The sequence below is a fragment of the Narcine bancroftii genome, chromosome 9 (genome assembly GCF_036971445.1).
Source record: "Narcine bancroftii isolate sNarBan1 chromosome 9, sNarBan1.hap1, whole genome shotgun sequence".
Classification (NCBI taxonomy): domain Eukaryota; kingdom Metazoa; phylum Chordata; class Chondrichthyes; order Torpediniformes; family Narcinidae; genus Narcine; species Narcine bancroftii.
In genome coordinates, this window is record NC_091477.1 from 120,435,678 (window position 1) to 120,453,876 (window position 18,199).

The following is an 18,199-nucleotide window of genomic DNA, read 5'->3' on the forward strand; positions in this document are numbered from 1 at the left end:
CCCCTCCTTTGTCCACTAGAGTCTTCAGCATTTAGAATCCTCTGCCAGAGACTCAGAGACGGTAATATAATGCCTCTTGATGAAAAGAAACTAAGATTATGTTGAATTTACAGTAATGAAGGCCATTTAGCTCAAATGGTCCCTGCTTATGCCAATATGGGCCCTTGTCCACCCCAATTGAATCTCGCACGATGAACTGTAAGTGCAGAATCAAGGCAGAAGAATGCTGTATGAGTGACATCCAGTCTTTGGGGGAAGATGGTGACAAATGCAATGCATCCAGATGGAGAGGTGGTGGTAATGGAACTTACTCTGCAATTCCAGTCACTAAAATGCCATAAATGATCATTTGAAGATGGTTTGTCAATTATAAATGGGTTAAATACTTGATTTCTACGCAATTGAGCAGCAAGATTAGCATAACGCTGTTATTGCGCCAGTAATCCTGACTGGGGTTCGAATCCTGCACTCTAATCAGTTTGAACTTGCTCCCAGTATCTGCGTGAATTTTTTCCGGGGGCTCCAGTTTCCTTCCACCGTTCAAAATGTACCAGGGATTGTAGGTCAGTTGGGTGTAATAGGGCCTGTTACTGTGCTGTATGCCTAAATTTAAATTAAAAGAAACTCTATCCTCTTCTCTGCAATTTCTGAAGAAATGATGCTGCTTTCACAAATTTAAATTTAGACATACAGTATGGTAACAGGCCCTTTTGGCCCTAATTATGCCCAACTAACTACAACTCCTGTGTTTTGAAGGATGGGAGGAAACTGGGGCATATGGAGAAAACCGACACAAACAAAGGAAGAACATATGAACATGTTACAGACAGCATCGGATTCAAATCCCCAATCAGTGGCTCTGTTACAGCGTTGCGCTAACTGTGCCTCCCTGGAAGAAGTGGTTACTGTCATTTTACTGTCAACATTCTGCTTTCCTTGTTCTTAAATGGACTATTTTATAGTAAAGAGATTTTGTTACACGATACCATTGTGAATCCAGACTTATACCCCAGTCTGCTTTCAGTTCAATGGCCGTCAATAGACATTGTTTAAAGGATAATTCAAGATGGCTTTCCCAAAAATTGCATTCAATTATGTACTTTGGATGCTACATTCAAAACAAGCTGAGATCATAGTATTATTTGGCTTGGAAACAGGCCCTTTGGCTCAATTCGTCCACGCCGACCAATAGGCATTCCTGAGCTAGTCCCATTGCCTGCATTGGGCCAAAATCCGTCGAGAGCAAAGAGCAGCTGGAAGGACTCAGTAAGCCAGGCAAATGATAAGTAGAAATTCTTCCTGGCCTACTTTAAAAGAGAATCTCAGGGTAGTACGCGATGCCATGTATCCACTCTAACAATAAAGCTGAACTTTAACCTTTGAGATCAATGGAGAAAAATAATCAGTCAATGACTTGTTGGGATCCTTTGTCTTGGTTCACTCAAGGCTTCAGCATCTGCAGTTTTTATAGTTCCCTCAAAACCTTTCCTATCCATGTAAGTTCAATGTCATCAGGGTTTCTTTTCAGTCAGTGCAATATTAAACCATAATCTTTCCCCTCTGACTTTAAACCTCTAGATTTAGACTCCCACCCTGGGAAAGATTATTTTAACAATTCACCTCATCTATTGCCCTCATTGTTTTATAAATTTCCATAAGGTCGCCCCTCAGATACCTGCACCCTGGAGAGAAAAGTCCCAGCCTATCCACTCTTTTTTATAATTTAGAGCCTTTTATATTCCATTGGAAAGTGTATTGTACATAATTCTCAAATCCTTTCAAGCATTGTGGGCTTTTCTCCAGCATTCTGGCAGATAACTATTCGATGGTGACCTGCTGCCCCTCAGTTACTTACCATCCTCGACTGATCAAAGAAGTTAATGAGGTGAGATTCCAGGATGGTAGAAGGCAATGAAATGGGCATGGCATAAGGGACCAGCAATGTAGTGGCACCACCCTGATGCTCCCTGTGTGGAGCTTGCATGTTCTCCATGTGATTGGTTTTCCTGTGGGTGCTCCGGTTCCCACCCACATCCCAAAGGTAGGCGGGCAGGTAGGTTAATTGGCCACTAAGGGGTGGGGTGAGTTGATGGGGCTGTGAGGAAAATAAAAGAGGAAAAAGAATCTCGGAGTTGTATGTGACGTCATATATGTACTCTCTCAATAAACTGAACTTTGAAACTTTGATATAGTCAAATGGGTGACTGGTGGTCAGCATGGAAAGTGGGCTGAAGGGCCTGGATCCATCTTATTGACTCAAAACCACATTTCAAAATGAATAGCGTTTGACAGGAAAACAGAACAAGCACTGAGCCTATCATGGGGTGGCAGGCAGGTGTATGAATATTTGGGAATTAGGCAGAATGTTTGTTATCTGCTTGCATTGATGCAGCATCTTCAAAATAGCAAAATGCCAAAAGTACTTACACTGGAATAATCATTAAACAATGTGATTAGCCGGAAAAGGAGATATCAAATCATTGATGAAAAATGTGATCAAAGAGGTAGGTTTAAAGGAACATTAGAAAAGAAGAGGGGGAGGAAGTACGACTGAGCAACAGCTCGAGAGTTAGGGGCGATAAATTCCAGAGATCATAGCCTTAGCTGATGTATTGTCTCCACTGACGGAGTGATTAAAACTCGCGAGAAATGGAGAGGTCATAGAGCACTGCAGCAGGCTTAGAGACAGAATGCATTGAGATCGTGAAGGGATTTAACAAAAGGAATAACTTCAAAGCTGAGGGGCACAGCCAAAACGTAGTTGACAAATAGCACAGTGCAGGTTAAACGTGCAATGTGTTTGAGAGGCCTCATTTACAACAGGGACAGGATGGGTTTCGAGGATATGGGCCAAATGCAGGCACGAGTCTAGCACAGGTAGGCAATTTGGTCAGCATAGAAGAGTTGGGCTGCAGGGCCTGTATCTGTGTCGTTTAACACCATAACTCATTAATAAACACGATGAGCAAGATGGTTGCCTGCATGCAAAAAGGAATTGCTGCAGGTCCTGATTTTTGAGTGTGCCTGAGGCCAAGAGCAGGATTGGAGGAGAGGGAGTCCTGCCTCCTCCCAGGCCAACAGCACATTAAGTAAAGAACTTATTTTCTTTTAATAACATAAATAGGTTTCCTTTTTTTTTTAATGCAGTCTAGGAGAGAGGTAAGGAAGAAACCAAAACTTCACTGCTTCACAGGAAAGGGGGCCGATACATTTTGAGCATAGTCCAAAGGGGGCCAAAGTCAAAACAAAGTTTGAGAATGGCTGCTCTATCCTGCCTTTTTCCAGATTACATCAAACTGTTGTCCCCTATTATCACTAGTAACCCTGGGATGGAAGCAATACAATATGCTTTGTGGATTGGTGAATATAAAACCAATTATGTTTAAAAACATCTAGGGCTCAGTGAAAAGCCTCTCATCTGAATTAAAAAATTGTGCAATGACATCTTAGAGTCCCAAAATCTCAGCTGGACAGTTCACATTGAAAGGAGGCAACTTTTCAAGAGAGACACAGTACTATTCTTAAATGTAGAATAGCTTCTCTGGTCAATATTTATCTCTCTGTTAGAATCAAGAGGCACTCTATTCATGATCAGAGTGGCATTGTGGGGTCGTGCTGTGTGCCAGATGTTCTCACCTTTCCTACGTCACAACAAACACCACACATTTAATTAGGTTTTCAGAGGAGGGTAACCACCCCTGGGATGAGAGGGGTGAATCCCATTGAAACCTAACAAACTACTTAAAACTGAAAAGCTGTGGAGCTCTAGTTTTCTCCCAAACTTCAAAAAACGTACTGGGGGTGGGGGGGGGGGAAGAGAGTATGTGTAGGTCAATTGAGAGTCATTGGACAGCACAGGCTTGTGGGCTTACAAGGCCTGTTACCGTGTTGTATGTCTGAAAAGAATATATATTATATAGATATATATATTTATGTTTCCAGCAGAGTCTGGGACCAGAAGGCACAGCTTCAGAATAAAAGGACATCTCTTTAGAACAGAGATGAAAGGCTTTTTCAGCCAGAGTTTGTGAATCTGAGGAATTCGTTGCCATAGGCGGATGTTGAGGCCATGCCTTTCGGTAGATTAAAGGCAGAGGTTGATAAGTTCTTGATCAGTAAGGGTGTCAAAGACTACGGGGAGAAGGCAGGAGAAATGGGTTGAGAAGAAAAATACATCAGCCATGATTTGAATGGTGGATCACTCAAAGGGCTGATTGGCCTAATTCTATGCCTTTTGTCTTATTTCATAACGTAGGATCTCCTGAAAAAGATGTGAAAGTTGCAATATAAAATGCTAATAACTTCCTCTTGAATTAAACAAGACAGTATGAAGATGCTGAGGTCGAGTGCAATATACAAACTTGGTGGAGGAACTCAGCAGGCCATGCAGCATCTGTAGGAATAAAGGGTAACAAACGTTTTAGGGCTAGATTCTTCATTGGAAACCTTTTACTTCGCGTGATCGGCTGAGATTCCCCAGAATGTTTGTGTATTCCACTTCTACTTGATTTCCATGAAACCTTTTCCCCTGGGGTTCTGTGAAATTCAGTTAACCTTGAAATAAATTAGCAAAATAATGCATGGGGAAAAACTATTGGAAGAGATTTCCTTACTCACCCACAGCGAGGAGGAGGATGCTGGCCACAAAACAGCCCGCTGCAACGCTGAGATAGTAAACACCTACTCGCATCTCTGCAGGCCACAGTGGGAAAAGTGTAGCCGCAATCACTGCAATAACTGTTCAACAATCAAACACACACGGGGTTAGTCTAGGCCTGGCATTGAAGTGGAGATAGATAGAGAGAGAGAGCAAGTGAGGGGAGTGGTGCGGCACGATCATAGAACTCTGCTGAACAGAAACCTGCCCTTCTGGTCTGTGCTAAACTATTATTCGGCCTAGTCCCTCTAACCTGCACTCATACCGTATCCCTCCTGACCATGTACCGGTCCAAATTTTTCTTGAATGTCAAAATTGAGCCTGAAATCATCAATTCAGCTGGCAGTTCATTCTACACTCCAACCACGCTCTGCGTGGAAAAAGATCCCCCTAATGTTCTTTTTAAATTTTTCCCTTTTCACCCTTAACCCAAGTCCTCTGGTTTGTATCTCACCTACCCTTAGTGGAAAAAGCCTGCTTGTATTTACATCATCTATACCCCTCATAATTTTGTATACCTGTCAAATCTCCCTTCATTCTTCTAGGCTCCAAAGAATAAAGTTTTCATTGAGTGAGGAGTGAGGGGAGAAGAAAAGACACCAAATGAATAAAACAAAAGCACGTGTAGATTGTTTCTGCCTGATCACTCTTTGACCACCTACCTAATATCAGTCCCATTGCAAATGTCTTGAAATGAACAGGATCATAGATCCACACATACACCTGCAAAACAAAAATCAGAGAAATGAACAGAAGATTCACTCCAAAAAATGGAGGAACAGAAATGAAGGCATGAAGATGTGGAAGGAGAAAGCAGGTGACTTTTTGTGAGCTGCTCCTCGTACGTTCTTTCCTTTCATTCATTTTCATTGTTCTATTCTCCAATATCTCTAATACCATCAAAATTCATATACAACACCCTGCACTTTTGTTTTATTGTATCACGACTTACAGTCTTGCACTACTTTCTGTACCATGTAGAGGATACCTTGGCTGGGTAGCACACAAACCAAATATTTTCATTGCATTTTGGTTCACCTGACAATTATTGTCAATGAGTGGCGATCCTTGTTTAAATGAAACCATTACTTTGGGTCAAGGCCGCACTGACTGGATTGCGGTAAATATCATCACCCACGCGGATGGGAACAGGATGGGTCGCTTTTGACAAGCTTTCTATGGCTGACAATTACCTCATTCCCGTCAAGGAAAAGTTGATCGTTATGTGGTTCCAATTTAAATTTCCTCTTTGTTTCTTTTTTTTTCTTCGGTGTTCCTGGAGCTTCATCCTGAAAAGACACACACGCACACATATATACACAGTGAAGTTCTGATATCACGTTCCATTACTGCAATAGTCAGGTTTGGAAATGAGCCTGGAGTTACCTGAATTCACAGCATAGGAATGGGTTTGACATGTAAATGCCGAACTTTAATTCCTTCATCTCGTTAATTTGCCCATCATCAATCCATGTATTCTTTCCCAGGTTCCAAATCAATGCTCATTATTCCACCAATTCCCACCACTATTATTCCCCTATCTCTCTCTTCAGTTTCGTAGAAAATCCTGAATTAATGTCCTAAGTGTTAATTTAATAATATAATCTTAACTATTTTGATCAGATCTTTTCCTTATGGTAAAGAACTCCAGCGTAATCTTGAAAAAGTATTTGACCTGCTGCCAAATAAAAAGTCTTCACAGTATCTTACTTTAGCATTAATTAGATACTTGTAGAAGCACCTCACCAACCCTGGGCTGGGGGATGGGGCAGTTAATGAGGGAAGAACATAGAACAGGCCCACAATCTATACATACCTATCAAAAAAAAAATTAAACCCTCCCTACCTCATAACCCTCTATTTTCCTTTCATTCATCTGCTTGTCCAAGAATCTCTTAAATGACCCTATTGTTCCAGCCTCCACTCTGGCAAGGTATTCCAGGCACCCACAACTCTCTCTAAAAAAAAACACCCTTGATGTCTCATCTAAATTTTCCACTTTGTACAGATGTCCTCTGGTGTTTGCTACTCCTGCCCTGGGAAAAAGCTGCTGGCCTGCTGCCTACCTTATCTATAGCCCCTTTCACACCTGCATCACACTAAATTGGCCGTTCTGTGTCTTGGGGGAGGTTAGGCTTTTCACACTTGACCACTCCTAACTGGGACACTGAACACTTTCACACTGCAAGGAGCCATCCCCAGGGTGAGGACTGTTCTACCTTCTACTGGTGATGTGATGTCACATCGAGCGATGGTGGACCTGCCCTAAATCCTAATCAATGTATTATGATCTTATATTTGAACAAAATTAATCATGCCTAATTATAACATAATTAAGCTTTATGTACAGCACAGTATGAGCCCTTCAGCTCCTGTTGTTGTGCCGACCTAAACCTTTATAAGGGACTGTAGGAAAGTGGAAGCAATAAATAGCAGACAATTTTTAAACATGGTGGCAAAGTTGGTAGCGCTATAGAGCAAAGTTTATACAGCACGGGAAAGTTTATAGTGCTATAGCACACAATTTATATAGCGTGGGAAAGTTGGTAGCACCATAGCGCTACCAATTTTCCCACGCTGTTTAAAAATGTCCGCTATTGCTATTTATTTCCTCTTTCTTCCCACCCTTCCCCCCACCACTGCGACTTCCCATGGCAAAGTTTATACCTTCATTTTAATCTTCTTCCTGCACTCATGTAAAAACTTGGGTCATTTCAATCCCACAGTCTAATTAACCGTTTCACACTTGCCTGATTGCAACGCTGGCATCTGCAGACGCCGGGGATTGTACTAGGGGTCGAGGCAATCAATCCCCAGCGTGAGATGATGTCATCTGATGCTGGCATTGAGCTGATTTTGCTTTCACACTTGCCACTTTAAAGGCCTATTGGCATTTCATCCTGGGATCACTTGCAAGCGCGAAAGGGGCTTATGCCTCTCGTAATCTTGTAGATCTCAATTAAGTCACCTCTCATACTTCTTTACTCCAAGGAGGAGAGCGAGAATCCGGGGATGTCTGTAAGCTGTTTGTACATTCTCCCCATGTCTGCACAAGTTTCCTCCCACTGTTCAAAAATGTACTGGGGTTGTATGTTAATTGGGCTCGTGGGTTGGAAGGGCCTGTTACCATGCTGTATGTTTGTATGACATTCTCAACCTTCTTTTGGCTATGGCCCCGTTAGGTCTCTGCTCAAAGTTTATGGACCACCTTCCCTGTGAAGCAGTCAAGTTTAGTTGCTTTCTTCTGTACTTCTCTTGTACTGGCTACATAAAAAAATATAAAACATATTTTATGATTTCAGTCCATGCCCCTCTTTAAAAGTGCTGTCCCGGGTAGGGGGGTGGATATGACCCTGTTCGGAATGGCTGCTCTAGAACATGACAGTATTTTGCTGTATTTCTAACAAGTGGGTGGTTCTCTTATTCATTTATATATTTTTCTTTATTCTCTCTCAGTATAATACTGGCAAGGTCAGCATTTATTACCAAGTTCAACTGCATGACTCTAGCCCGACCCACTAAGTTCTTCCAGCAGTTTGCTCCTCCCCTTCACTGCTTCCCTCTGCCAATCAACCCTCCCTCATACATTTCCATTTATAACCTTCCTGATCATCAGATTCCAGAACTTTCAGCCTTTGCTGTGTCTTATCACCTCCCCAGTGTCTGTCTCTGTTCAGAATCAGGTTTATTGTCAGGAACATGTATCATTAAATTTATTGTTTTGCAGCAGGAGGATTGGCAGAACAAGGTACAAAATTACTATAAATTACAAATCTGTAAATACAAGATGGAAAAAAGAGAAAAAGTGAGATTGTGTCCATATAACCATTTAACCATATAACCAATTACAGCACAGAACAGGCCAGTTCGGCCCTACTAGTCCATGCCATAGCAAATCCCCACCCTCCTAGTCCCACTGACCAGCACCCGGTCCATACCCCTCCAGTCCTCTCCTCTCCATGTAACGATCCAGTCTTTCCTTAAATGTAACCAATGATCCTGCCTCGACCACGTCTGCCGGAAGCTCATTCCACATCCCCACCACCCTCTGCGTAAAGAAATTTCCCCTCATGTTCCCTTTATAATTTTCCCCCTTCAATCTTAAACCATGTCCTCTAGTTTGAATCTCCCCCTTTCATAACTGAAAAAGCCTATCCACATTTACTCTGTCTGTCCCTTTTAAAATCTTAAACACCTCTATCAAGTCCCCTCTCAATCTTCTACGCTCCAGAGAAAAAAGCCCCAGTCTGCACAACCTTTCCCTGTAACTCAGACCCTGAGTTACATTGTCTATTCAGAAATCTGATGGTGGAGGTGAAGGAATAAGTACTTTATTGTCGTTGCGAAAGAAAACACAACAAAATTAAAAACGCGACCCCGTGATACTCACAAATACATCATACAAGAACATATAGAAACAAGAAAGAAAAAAAGTAACATTAAAACAAAAGAAAAATACACTTATTAGCGGAGTTTAATTCTCTGTTGGCTCTGGGTTAGAAACTGCACGAGTCTGTACGTTCGTCATTTAATGGACCTGCACCAGGGCAACAGATCAAACAAATGATGGCCCAGGTCAGTAGAGTCCTTAAGGATATTGGCTGCCTTCCCAATACAGCGAGATCACAATAAATCCTCCAAAGAGGACAAGGAGAACCCAATAATCTTCTGGGCTGTATTGATAACCTTCTGAAGATCCCACTTATCTACTGCTGTACAGCTGGCAAACCACACGGGAATGCAGTAAGTCAGCAGGCTTTCAACAGAGCAGCGATAGAAGGACACCTGTAACTTCTCCTGTAGATAGATTTTTTTCTCAGGATTCTCAGGAAGTGGAGACGTTGATGTGCCTTCTTGACTATTCAGAGTCTAATAAAGAGCCTCAGCCAAATACGTTCCCAGAAACGTAAAAGTCGTGACCCTCTCCACACAGTTCAGATTAATATACAATGGAGCTTGGGTCATACTGTTCCTCCAGAAATCCATTATGAACTCTTTCGATCTTCAAGGAATTCAACACCAAATTGTTTTTTGAGCACAACACTGATAGTCTGTGGACTTCATCCCTATAGGCTGGCTCGTCTCCCCTTGAAATGAGCCCGTGTCATCCGCAAATTTAATGATAGTATTAGAGGAATACTCGGAGACACAGTCATAAGTATATAGAGAATACAAAATTGAGCTCAACCCACAGCCTTGCGGGGAACCAGTGCTATGTATGAGAGTAGGGGAATAATGAACGCATATTTTTACAGTCTGGGAACGAATTGTTAAAAAGCCCTTCCTTGATCCATAGACAAATCAGTCTAGAAAATCCTAAGTCAGTGAGTTTATTAACCAATCTGCCTGGAATAACAGTTATTAAAAACAGAACTAAAGTCTGTAAAAAGCAACCTCATGTAGCATCCCTGTTGTTCTAAGTGGGTCAATGCTAAGTGAAGAACAGTGGCAATAGCATCCAAAGGAGGCCTATTAGCCCTGTAAGAAAACTGGTATGGATCGAAGGTAGGTGGGAGACTGGCTTTAATATGCGCCAAAACCAGCCTCTCGAAGCACTTCATGGTGACCAGTGTTAAAGCAACTGGACAGTAGTTGTTGAGGCCCTTGATAACATTCTTCTTAGGCAATGTCAGTCTTTAGGCACAGTGGGATGATAGATTTTGACAGGGATCTGCTGAAAATCTTTGTGAAGACCTCAGAAAAATGGTTCACTCATTCCTTCAGCACCCTGCTTGTCACACCATCGGGGCCGATGGTTTTCCTTGCATTCACAGCTCTAAGCAACCATCTTACCTCATGTTCTTGCACAGTGACGACATGACCGTTAGGGGCTAGTGAGTGTGTTGCGCCCATCTCTTCCGCTTCCACCTCAAATCGAGTGACGAAATGATTGAGATCCTCGGCCAGCCTAACATCACCATCGACAGACATGCCATTGTTGTTTTCACAATTGGTGAAGTGCTGGATGCCCTGTCACATTCACCACGGTTCATTATCATTGCAGTAGTCCTCAATCGTCCTCCTATAGGCTGCTTTAGCATCCCTGATACCTCTCCTCGAGTTGGCTCTAGCCACACTATACTGTACACTATCACCAGACCTGAAAGTGATATTATGGTCCCTGAGAAGGATTCTGATCTCCCTGGTCATCCAGTGCTTCAGATTGTGATGCACCCTGATCCGTTTGTCAACGATGAGTTGTTAACACAATTCTTTATATTTCTGAATACCACAGCCGTCTACTCCTCCAAATCCTGACTTTCAAAAGATGTTTTTGTAACGTTGTTTGTTTCTTCAGGCTCCTGTACCTGCTTCTTGATGGTCAGAGTCACTTTATTGCCATTTTCATAAAAACGAAACTGCGTTTCCCCGAAACGTCTCACTGCTACTGAGTGAGAAGAGGGCGTAGCCTGGTTGGTGAGGGTCTTGATGATAGAGGTTGTTTTCTTGAGGCAGTTAGTTCATGAGCAAAACTATATTCCAAATACAGTCAATCCTAAAATCTAGACTGCTCAAGGATTGAGTTGGTCAGTACTCCTAAAATTCAAATTTATGCAGAATAAAGAAGAGATAACCAGGAATTTTCTGATAGTTTACCAATTTTCTTTTCATATAAAATACAAGTACAAAAACCCAAATATTTATTTGATCATTTCCATGACTTCTGTGCATCTATGGTACTTACGCATGTACACAAAAGCCAACTAAATTTTAAAAAGCTTGAGAGTTTTTGAGGTCTGAATTCTTGGGTGGACCAAATTTCTGGACATTTACTGAATTACAGACAGACCTTTGGTGGTCCAAGAGTAGTGTGGGGAACTGCAGAAGCCTGATAGCTGTGGCAAAAATAAACTGTTCTTGGTGTGAGAAATGTTTGTGGAGGCCAATGAGTACCAGATAGCTTGTCTTTCTAATGAACACTCATGGAATGAGTTTCTTACCTTCTCTTTCTTATTCTCTTCTTTTTCACTATCCTTTTTCTTCTCCTTCTTACTCTTCTCATCCTTCACCATTTCCTTTTTGCTCTTCTTTTCCTCCTCTTTGTTGCTGTCACTTTTCCCTTTCTCCTTTTTAATTTCCTTTTCAGACTTCTTTTTCATTACCTTCAATGCCCGGTGGAAGAACTGCTTCTTGAGAAGCCTGTTAACAAGTCAGGGAAAAAGTTATGCGCTCTGCTCAATGTAAAAATATTTTTAAAAAACACCACTGCTGATATAGTTTGCAAATCTGTAAATTATCCCCTGGAACCTCAATTTGGATATCCTGTGGTGGAGCAATTATTGGAGAAAATTCTTTTTTTTTTTAAATTTTTTTATTTTCACACTATGAACCATACTGACCAAAATACACACAAACATTTCCCTCTTGAATATACACAGTATCACTTTTTCCCCTTTCCCCCCCCCCCCACCCGGGAGAAAATTCTTAGGGACAGCATTTACTCGCATTTGGAAAAGCACAGAGTTATTGGATTGGGTGCATGCACCAGCCTTTGGCCAGAGTAGGGGAAAAGAGAACCAGGGGACAAACGTTTAAGATGAGGGGGAAGAGATCTAACTGGAACCTGAAGGATAACCTTTTTTTAAACACTGAAGGTGGTGGGTGCATGGAATGGGCTGCCAGAGGAAGTAGTTGAGTCAGGCACTATTTCAATGTTTACATACATTTGGACGGATACATGGATAGGATGAGATTAGAGGGATATGGGGAAAAAGGTAGGCAGGTGGGTAGGACATTTTGGAAGGCATGGGCAAGTTGGGCCAAAGGGCCTGCTTCAATGCTGCATAGCTTTATTGGGGATAGTCCGCATGGTTTTGTGTGGGGGAAATCCTGTTGCGCAAATCTGAGTTTTTAAAGGTGTGAGGGTAGGAAGGTGGATGTTGTCTAAAAGGTTAAGTCACATGGTGAGAGGACAGATTCAAATCTGGTTTGCTCATAGGAGAGAGAGCATAGTGGTGGAGGGGTGCTTTTGGATTGGAGCTCTGTGATTAGTTCAAGGACCAGGGCTGGAACCTCTCGAATGGACGAGAAGGTAGGAGATTTTATTGGTAAGACTGCAGATGACACAAAAACTGGTGGAGTTGTGGATAATGAGGAAGGTTATCAAAGGGCAAAGGATAGACATCGGTTTTTAAATGTGGGCAGAGAAAAGGCAGCCAGTGTTTAATCTAGACAAGTGTGAGGGGTTTCAATTTGGGAGGCCAAATGCAAGAGGAATGCCTTTGGAAAACGGCAGGACCCTTCGGGGCATTAATGTACGGTGGAATCTTGGGATGCAAGTCTGAAAATGGATAGGGTGATATGAAAGCAGAAGGCATTCTTTATTGCTCAGACTGTTGAGAAAAATTGTTGGGAAATTATTTGCTGCTGTACAAAACTTTGGTGAGGCCACATTATGAGTGCAGTTCTGGTCGCAGCACTATAGGGAAGATGCGAAGGCTTTGGAGATGTGCAGAAGAGGTTCACTAGGTTGTTGCCTGGATTCAAGAACAAGAGCTATAAGGAGAGCTTGGACAAACCTGTGTCGTTTTCTCTGGAGTGTAAGAGGCTGAGGGGTGACCTGGTGGAAATATCATGGCGGAGGTTTGGATCAGGACCGAGGATTTGAACTGAAGTCTGTGCGGCTTTGGGGGACTCTCTTTTGCTTCTCTTTGACTGTAAGAGGCGCAGGGCAATTTCTGCTGATGGCAAATCTATGCCTTGCAGCCTGACTCCCTTTCATCCACCTAGATTTTAGTCACAAGCCAAATTTGTTGGGAGATCTAATGAACTGGCTGGTTGAAGAAATTATTTAGATTTGATCTTTAATCATAGTTTATTATCATCAAAATATCTTAACCCAAAGAGACACTCTTGATGACTGCCCATCCCTGTTTAGCTAATTCTAATTCAACGATGCCATTGTTATTAATAAAGACAAACTGTGCAAATGTAAAGAAACTCCACACACCTGTTACAATATTCTGCCGCTGATTCCCTGGTTGTAAAGACATCCTCCTCTCCTTTCTTTGCCTTTGCCCATTTGGAATCCAGCAAGCAATCTATTGCTTTGGAAGCTGAAATGTGTTGACAGTATTACCAAGCAGTTCAACGTCCACAAATAAATAATTTAAACCCATCTATTTTATATATCATATCCCATAAACCATCCATCACTCAACCTAATCTAATCCAAAACTATTTTATCATTCCATTGTTCCTCATGGCCTTATCCAGCTTTGATTATTATTTATGATGGAGAATGCTACATTTCATAGATTTACTTTCTGGTTCCTCAATTCCATTCTTGTGAGCAAATGAAATCATTTTCTCTATATCTACATTATGAAACCTCTTTGAAATTTTAAAGATCATTATTATACAATCCCTACTGACTCCTCTCAAGAATAAACAGAACCGGTTTTCTTATATGGTATCACATCTTATTTCTGCTATAATGATGAAATATTTTTCTCACACAATCCATTGAAATTATTTTTGAAATAATAACTCTGTCTGATTCTCCAGATAGAAGGTGCACAAAGAGGATAAACAACCTGAATCTCACGAGGCACTAATTAAGGACATTAATAATTGACGAAGGGCTCAGGCCCGATCGATGGTTACCCTTGACATCCAATGGATACTATCTGACCTGCTGAGCTTCTCCAGCATATTTGCATATTGTACTCAACCATAGCATCTGCAGACTTTCTTGTTTAACTCAAATTCAGGGGGCGTAAGAACTCTTCAAATACTGGTAATTTTATACAAAGGGCAAAAAAAAAAGGTCTTTGTGGAAAGGCTCAGCAAAAAAATCAGGGGTAGAATGCAGTTGGGTGGCTGTGGTGAAAACCTCAGAAGGTTGGAGTTGGTATGGATATGTTAGATTTGAAGGCTTTTATTCCACCTGTCAGAAGATTTTAACATGCAATTGCTATTAAAAAGACTTTGGTTGGATAGCAGTGTTTAAAACTAAAGTGGTTTGAGGAATGAGGTGCAGATCAGAGATGATCCAATTGATGGCAGAAAAGACTCAAGGAAATGAATGATAAACAGGTATCCTCCGCTTAATGTCCAATCGGGCAACGTCCAACCACATATATGTCCGTGGTCCCATAGTTATTCAGTTAACGTGAATGCGTCCGCAGCAATTTAGAAAAAGCAATCGCTAGCTGAAGGAAATCGTATACTGTATACCCCAACTGATCCCACTATCCCTCACTCTCCCCACAGTCCTTTATCAGCCCCACACTGATCCCACTGCCTTGCACTCTCCCCACACCGTATCAGTCCCCACACTGATCCCACTGCCCCGCACTCTCCCAGATTCGTGACGGTCCTCACACTAATCCCTATAGGTACACAATCCTTTATCCGGACTTTTAAAATCCAGAAAGCTCCAAAATCCGATAAGTGGTGAGAGAGGCGCCCGGCACTTGGGGGAGGCGGCCGAGGGACCGACACTTGGGAGAGGCGGCCGAGGGACCGGTGCTTGGGGGAGGCGGCTGGGCGACTGGAACAGGTTGGGGGTGGATACGGCAGCACAACTCAGGTGGACTTTCCAAAATCCGGAAAAATCCAAAATTCAGAACACACTATCCCCCAAGGGTTCCAGATAAAGGATTGTGTACCTGTACTTACAAATAAAAAAGTTTAGTTACACTATAGAATCCCACATAGCTTTGCTACGTATATATGGTGTTCGCACAACATCCACATCGCATGGACAGTAAGCAGCGCATATCTGTACCCCTGTTTCTACGTCTACATCCATGATTCATTAATCTAGTAGTTATCCTGTCAGAGTTTATGTATGATAAGACCCAAATCCTGTCTAGAGAAAATATGCATAGGTACAGAGAAAACATACAGAGAAAATTGGTTATAATGTTGCATTGAGATATCTTACCAACAAAATAATCAACTCTGTGGCCCATCATGGTGGTGGATTTGGTTGTACAATTGAAACGCAAGTACTTGGCTACTGCTTTCTCCTCTTTCGTTGGTTCTCCAACCTCCTTAAAAACAAAAGACAATTTCAGCTTGTAAATGATGAATTTGACCAAAGATGACCTTGACACATATTGCTTCCAAAAGAGGTTGATGTTGTATTAATTAATATGTCCAATGGACAATAATTTGAAACTCAATGGAGGGTCAGGGCAGTGGAAGGTTCATATGCCAGGCTCATTTTGTAATTTTGCCTTTGTGAAAGTTGTGAGTTTGATCCTGGAAGCCACTTCACAATGCAGTACTGTAGGTTATGTTCATCTCTCCTCCCACCTTTCAGATTGTGACACTGACCCAATGCCCCGTGACTTTTCTATCAATTGGATTCACTCCAGAGAAGTTGGAGCATTCTCTGTGGTGTCACTCATCCAATATTACCAGACATCACCACACCAAGTCCCGTACTCCTTTGTTTATCATGAGGCTGAGACTGTAACTGGCTAAGGTCACAATTAGGTACATGCCCCTCTCCTTTCTCATCTATGTTAAAGCAGTCATTCATCAAACTGCGCCACCGCTATGCTTATTTTCCATTGGATTCTTCCATAATCAATGAACCAAAGACACTGCCTTACTTTAACTTTTCTAGCACTATTTTTGTAAGGTGGTTTATATGAATGTTTGCCCTGTGTCTGGTTCATGACAATGAATTCTGATTCTGAGGTTTATCTTTTACTTCAGAGAACATTTACAATGTTAAACTTTTATTTATTCTCATTCATCCAATCTATTTATTTATTTTCCTCAATTTTTTTTTTGCCGGTTGCTTGAATTCCAGATAATAGGGGTTTTACTGCATTTAATTTGGGCTTTGAGAAGCTTCTGCCTGATCACTGTCTTATTTTAAACCATTTCTGAATAATACTCTTCTAATTTCAAAATCATTTCCTTAAAACTGCTGAGTGTTTTATCTTGGTCTATGGCTTAATTTTAAATTAACAGTAACAGATTACAGACAGGATATCTTAAATTATGACACGATTTACTAATAAAAACAGGTGGATTTACCAATCAAAGAATAGTTGAGCTAGAAGCCATTCAGACCATTACATCAAGTCGTTCAAAGTGCTTTTAATTACTCATTTTCTAGTCTATTCACCAACACTCTGAAAGGGTTCTTGGAATATTTATTCAATTCTATTTTAAAATTATTATGCAATGTGCTTCTTTTCAGGCAGTGCAGTCCACATTGTAACGCACTGTCCAAAAAATATCTTCCTCAAATTGTCGGAGTTTTCGAACCTTCATTCTCTGGCTACTCATCTATTTATTTTATTAAAACACTTAAATGATTTTGACTATCTGCCAAATTTTCCGTGAACATTCCCTATTCCAATCGTACAATTGGCACTGGAAGCTGGCATGGAATTGATGGATGGAGAGTCCTGCAATAACTATAATTATTTGATACAATCCCAGTTCCTCTGCACAATTTTTTCATCCTTATTACGATAAACTTACTTTGCACCTTTTCCAAAACCTTTATTACACCTTCCCCCTGCTCCCATGTAAACAAGAAACTCAACAAACATGACCTAATGATTTTATCTATACGAACTTTCTTGTATTTGCACATTACACCACTATTTATACACCAGAAAGGACCTTGTAGTGGAACAAAATTCTTAAAAGATAGGAGTTCCTGAAATTCTTTATTCTTTCCATCAAAATATTATTTTACTTGGCATTAAATTTCAACTAGAAAGTATTTGGCCATTTGACAGCTGTTTCAAAATTTTCAAATTTATAAGCCAACTTTTTAATCTATACTTCCAAATATCAAGTCAATTATATTTAAAGAGCAAAATATTCTTTCCATACTAAAAAATAATTTTTAATGTCTTACAAATATAAAACTTGAATGCAAATTTTATATGATGGATTAAAAACCAAATGCAGAGTTCATTTGTAATTTAACATTTAAAATTTCTGCAACTGTGGAGACTGTCAGAACCCCGTTGACGACCTATTCTAAGCCATGGTTTGGTGGATAGCTCTCACTTGCTTCTGAGTAATGAAGCTGACATCTAGCTTCATTGACTTGAATATAGGAACTTAGGCTGACGCTGCAACTTCAGTACTGAAAGAATGCTATACTGAAGAGGTGCTCTCTTTAGAATGATGTGGCAACCTTTTGAGGTGACTATTAAAGATCATGGGCTGTACTTTGAACAGAAAATAACTGCTAGTTTCTCAGCCCAAGGTTCATCCCTCTTCCAATATTAAAACAGCCAACATCATATTGTTCTAATAGCTCAATGGTTAGAGTGCTGGTCTTGTAAACCAGGGGTCATGAGTTCATTCCTTGCTGCAGAGGCACTGGATAAAGTGGTGACTCTCTGTCTTCCTTACGGTAGACAAAGTTAAAGAATTTCACGTATGCTACAACTACGTTATTACGTTCCAATAATGGAACCTTTACTATTTGTTGGAACTAGCCCTTTGTGAATTGGTGGTGGTGTCTATACTTCAAGGCACCCAAATCTGGGATAACCTTCCAAAATTCAGGTGTAGAAAGGGATGTGCAGTGAATATTGAGTCCTCACATTC

At 41.1% G+C, this 18,199-nt stretch overlaps 1 protein-coding gene across 5 annotated transcripts in view; it reads right to left on the reverse strand.

Annotated features, from left to right (window-relative positions):
* sec62 (SEC62 homolog, preprotein translocation factor) overlaps nucleotides 1-18,199 on the reverse strand; it is a 66,722-nt gene that overhangs the window by 38,369 nt on the left and 10,154 nt on the right. For all 5 annotated transcript variants that reach the window (XM_069897530.1, XM_069897532.1, XM_069897529.1 and 2 more), the window contains exons 2-7: nucleotides 15,549-15,657; nucleotides 13,608-13,713; nucleotides 11,599-11,797; nucleotides 5,851-5,946; nucleotides 5,320-5,380; nucleotides 4,618-4,737 (exon numbers count right to left, since the gene is read on the reverse strand). In XM_069897530.1, the coding sequence (XP_069753631.1) occupies nucleotides 4,618-4,737; nucleotides 5,320-5,380; nucleotides 5,851-5,946; nucleotides 11,599-11,797; nucleotides 13,608-13,713; nucleotides 15,549-15,657 (691 nt within the window). The remainder of the gene's footprint in view (nucleotides 1-4,617; nucleotides 4,738-5,319; nucleotides 5,381-5,850; nucleotides 5,947-11,598; nucleotides 11,798-13,607; nucleotides 13,714-15,548; nucleotides 15,658-18,199) is intronic.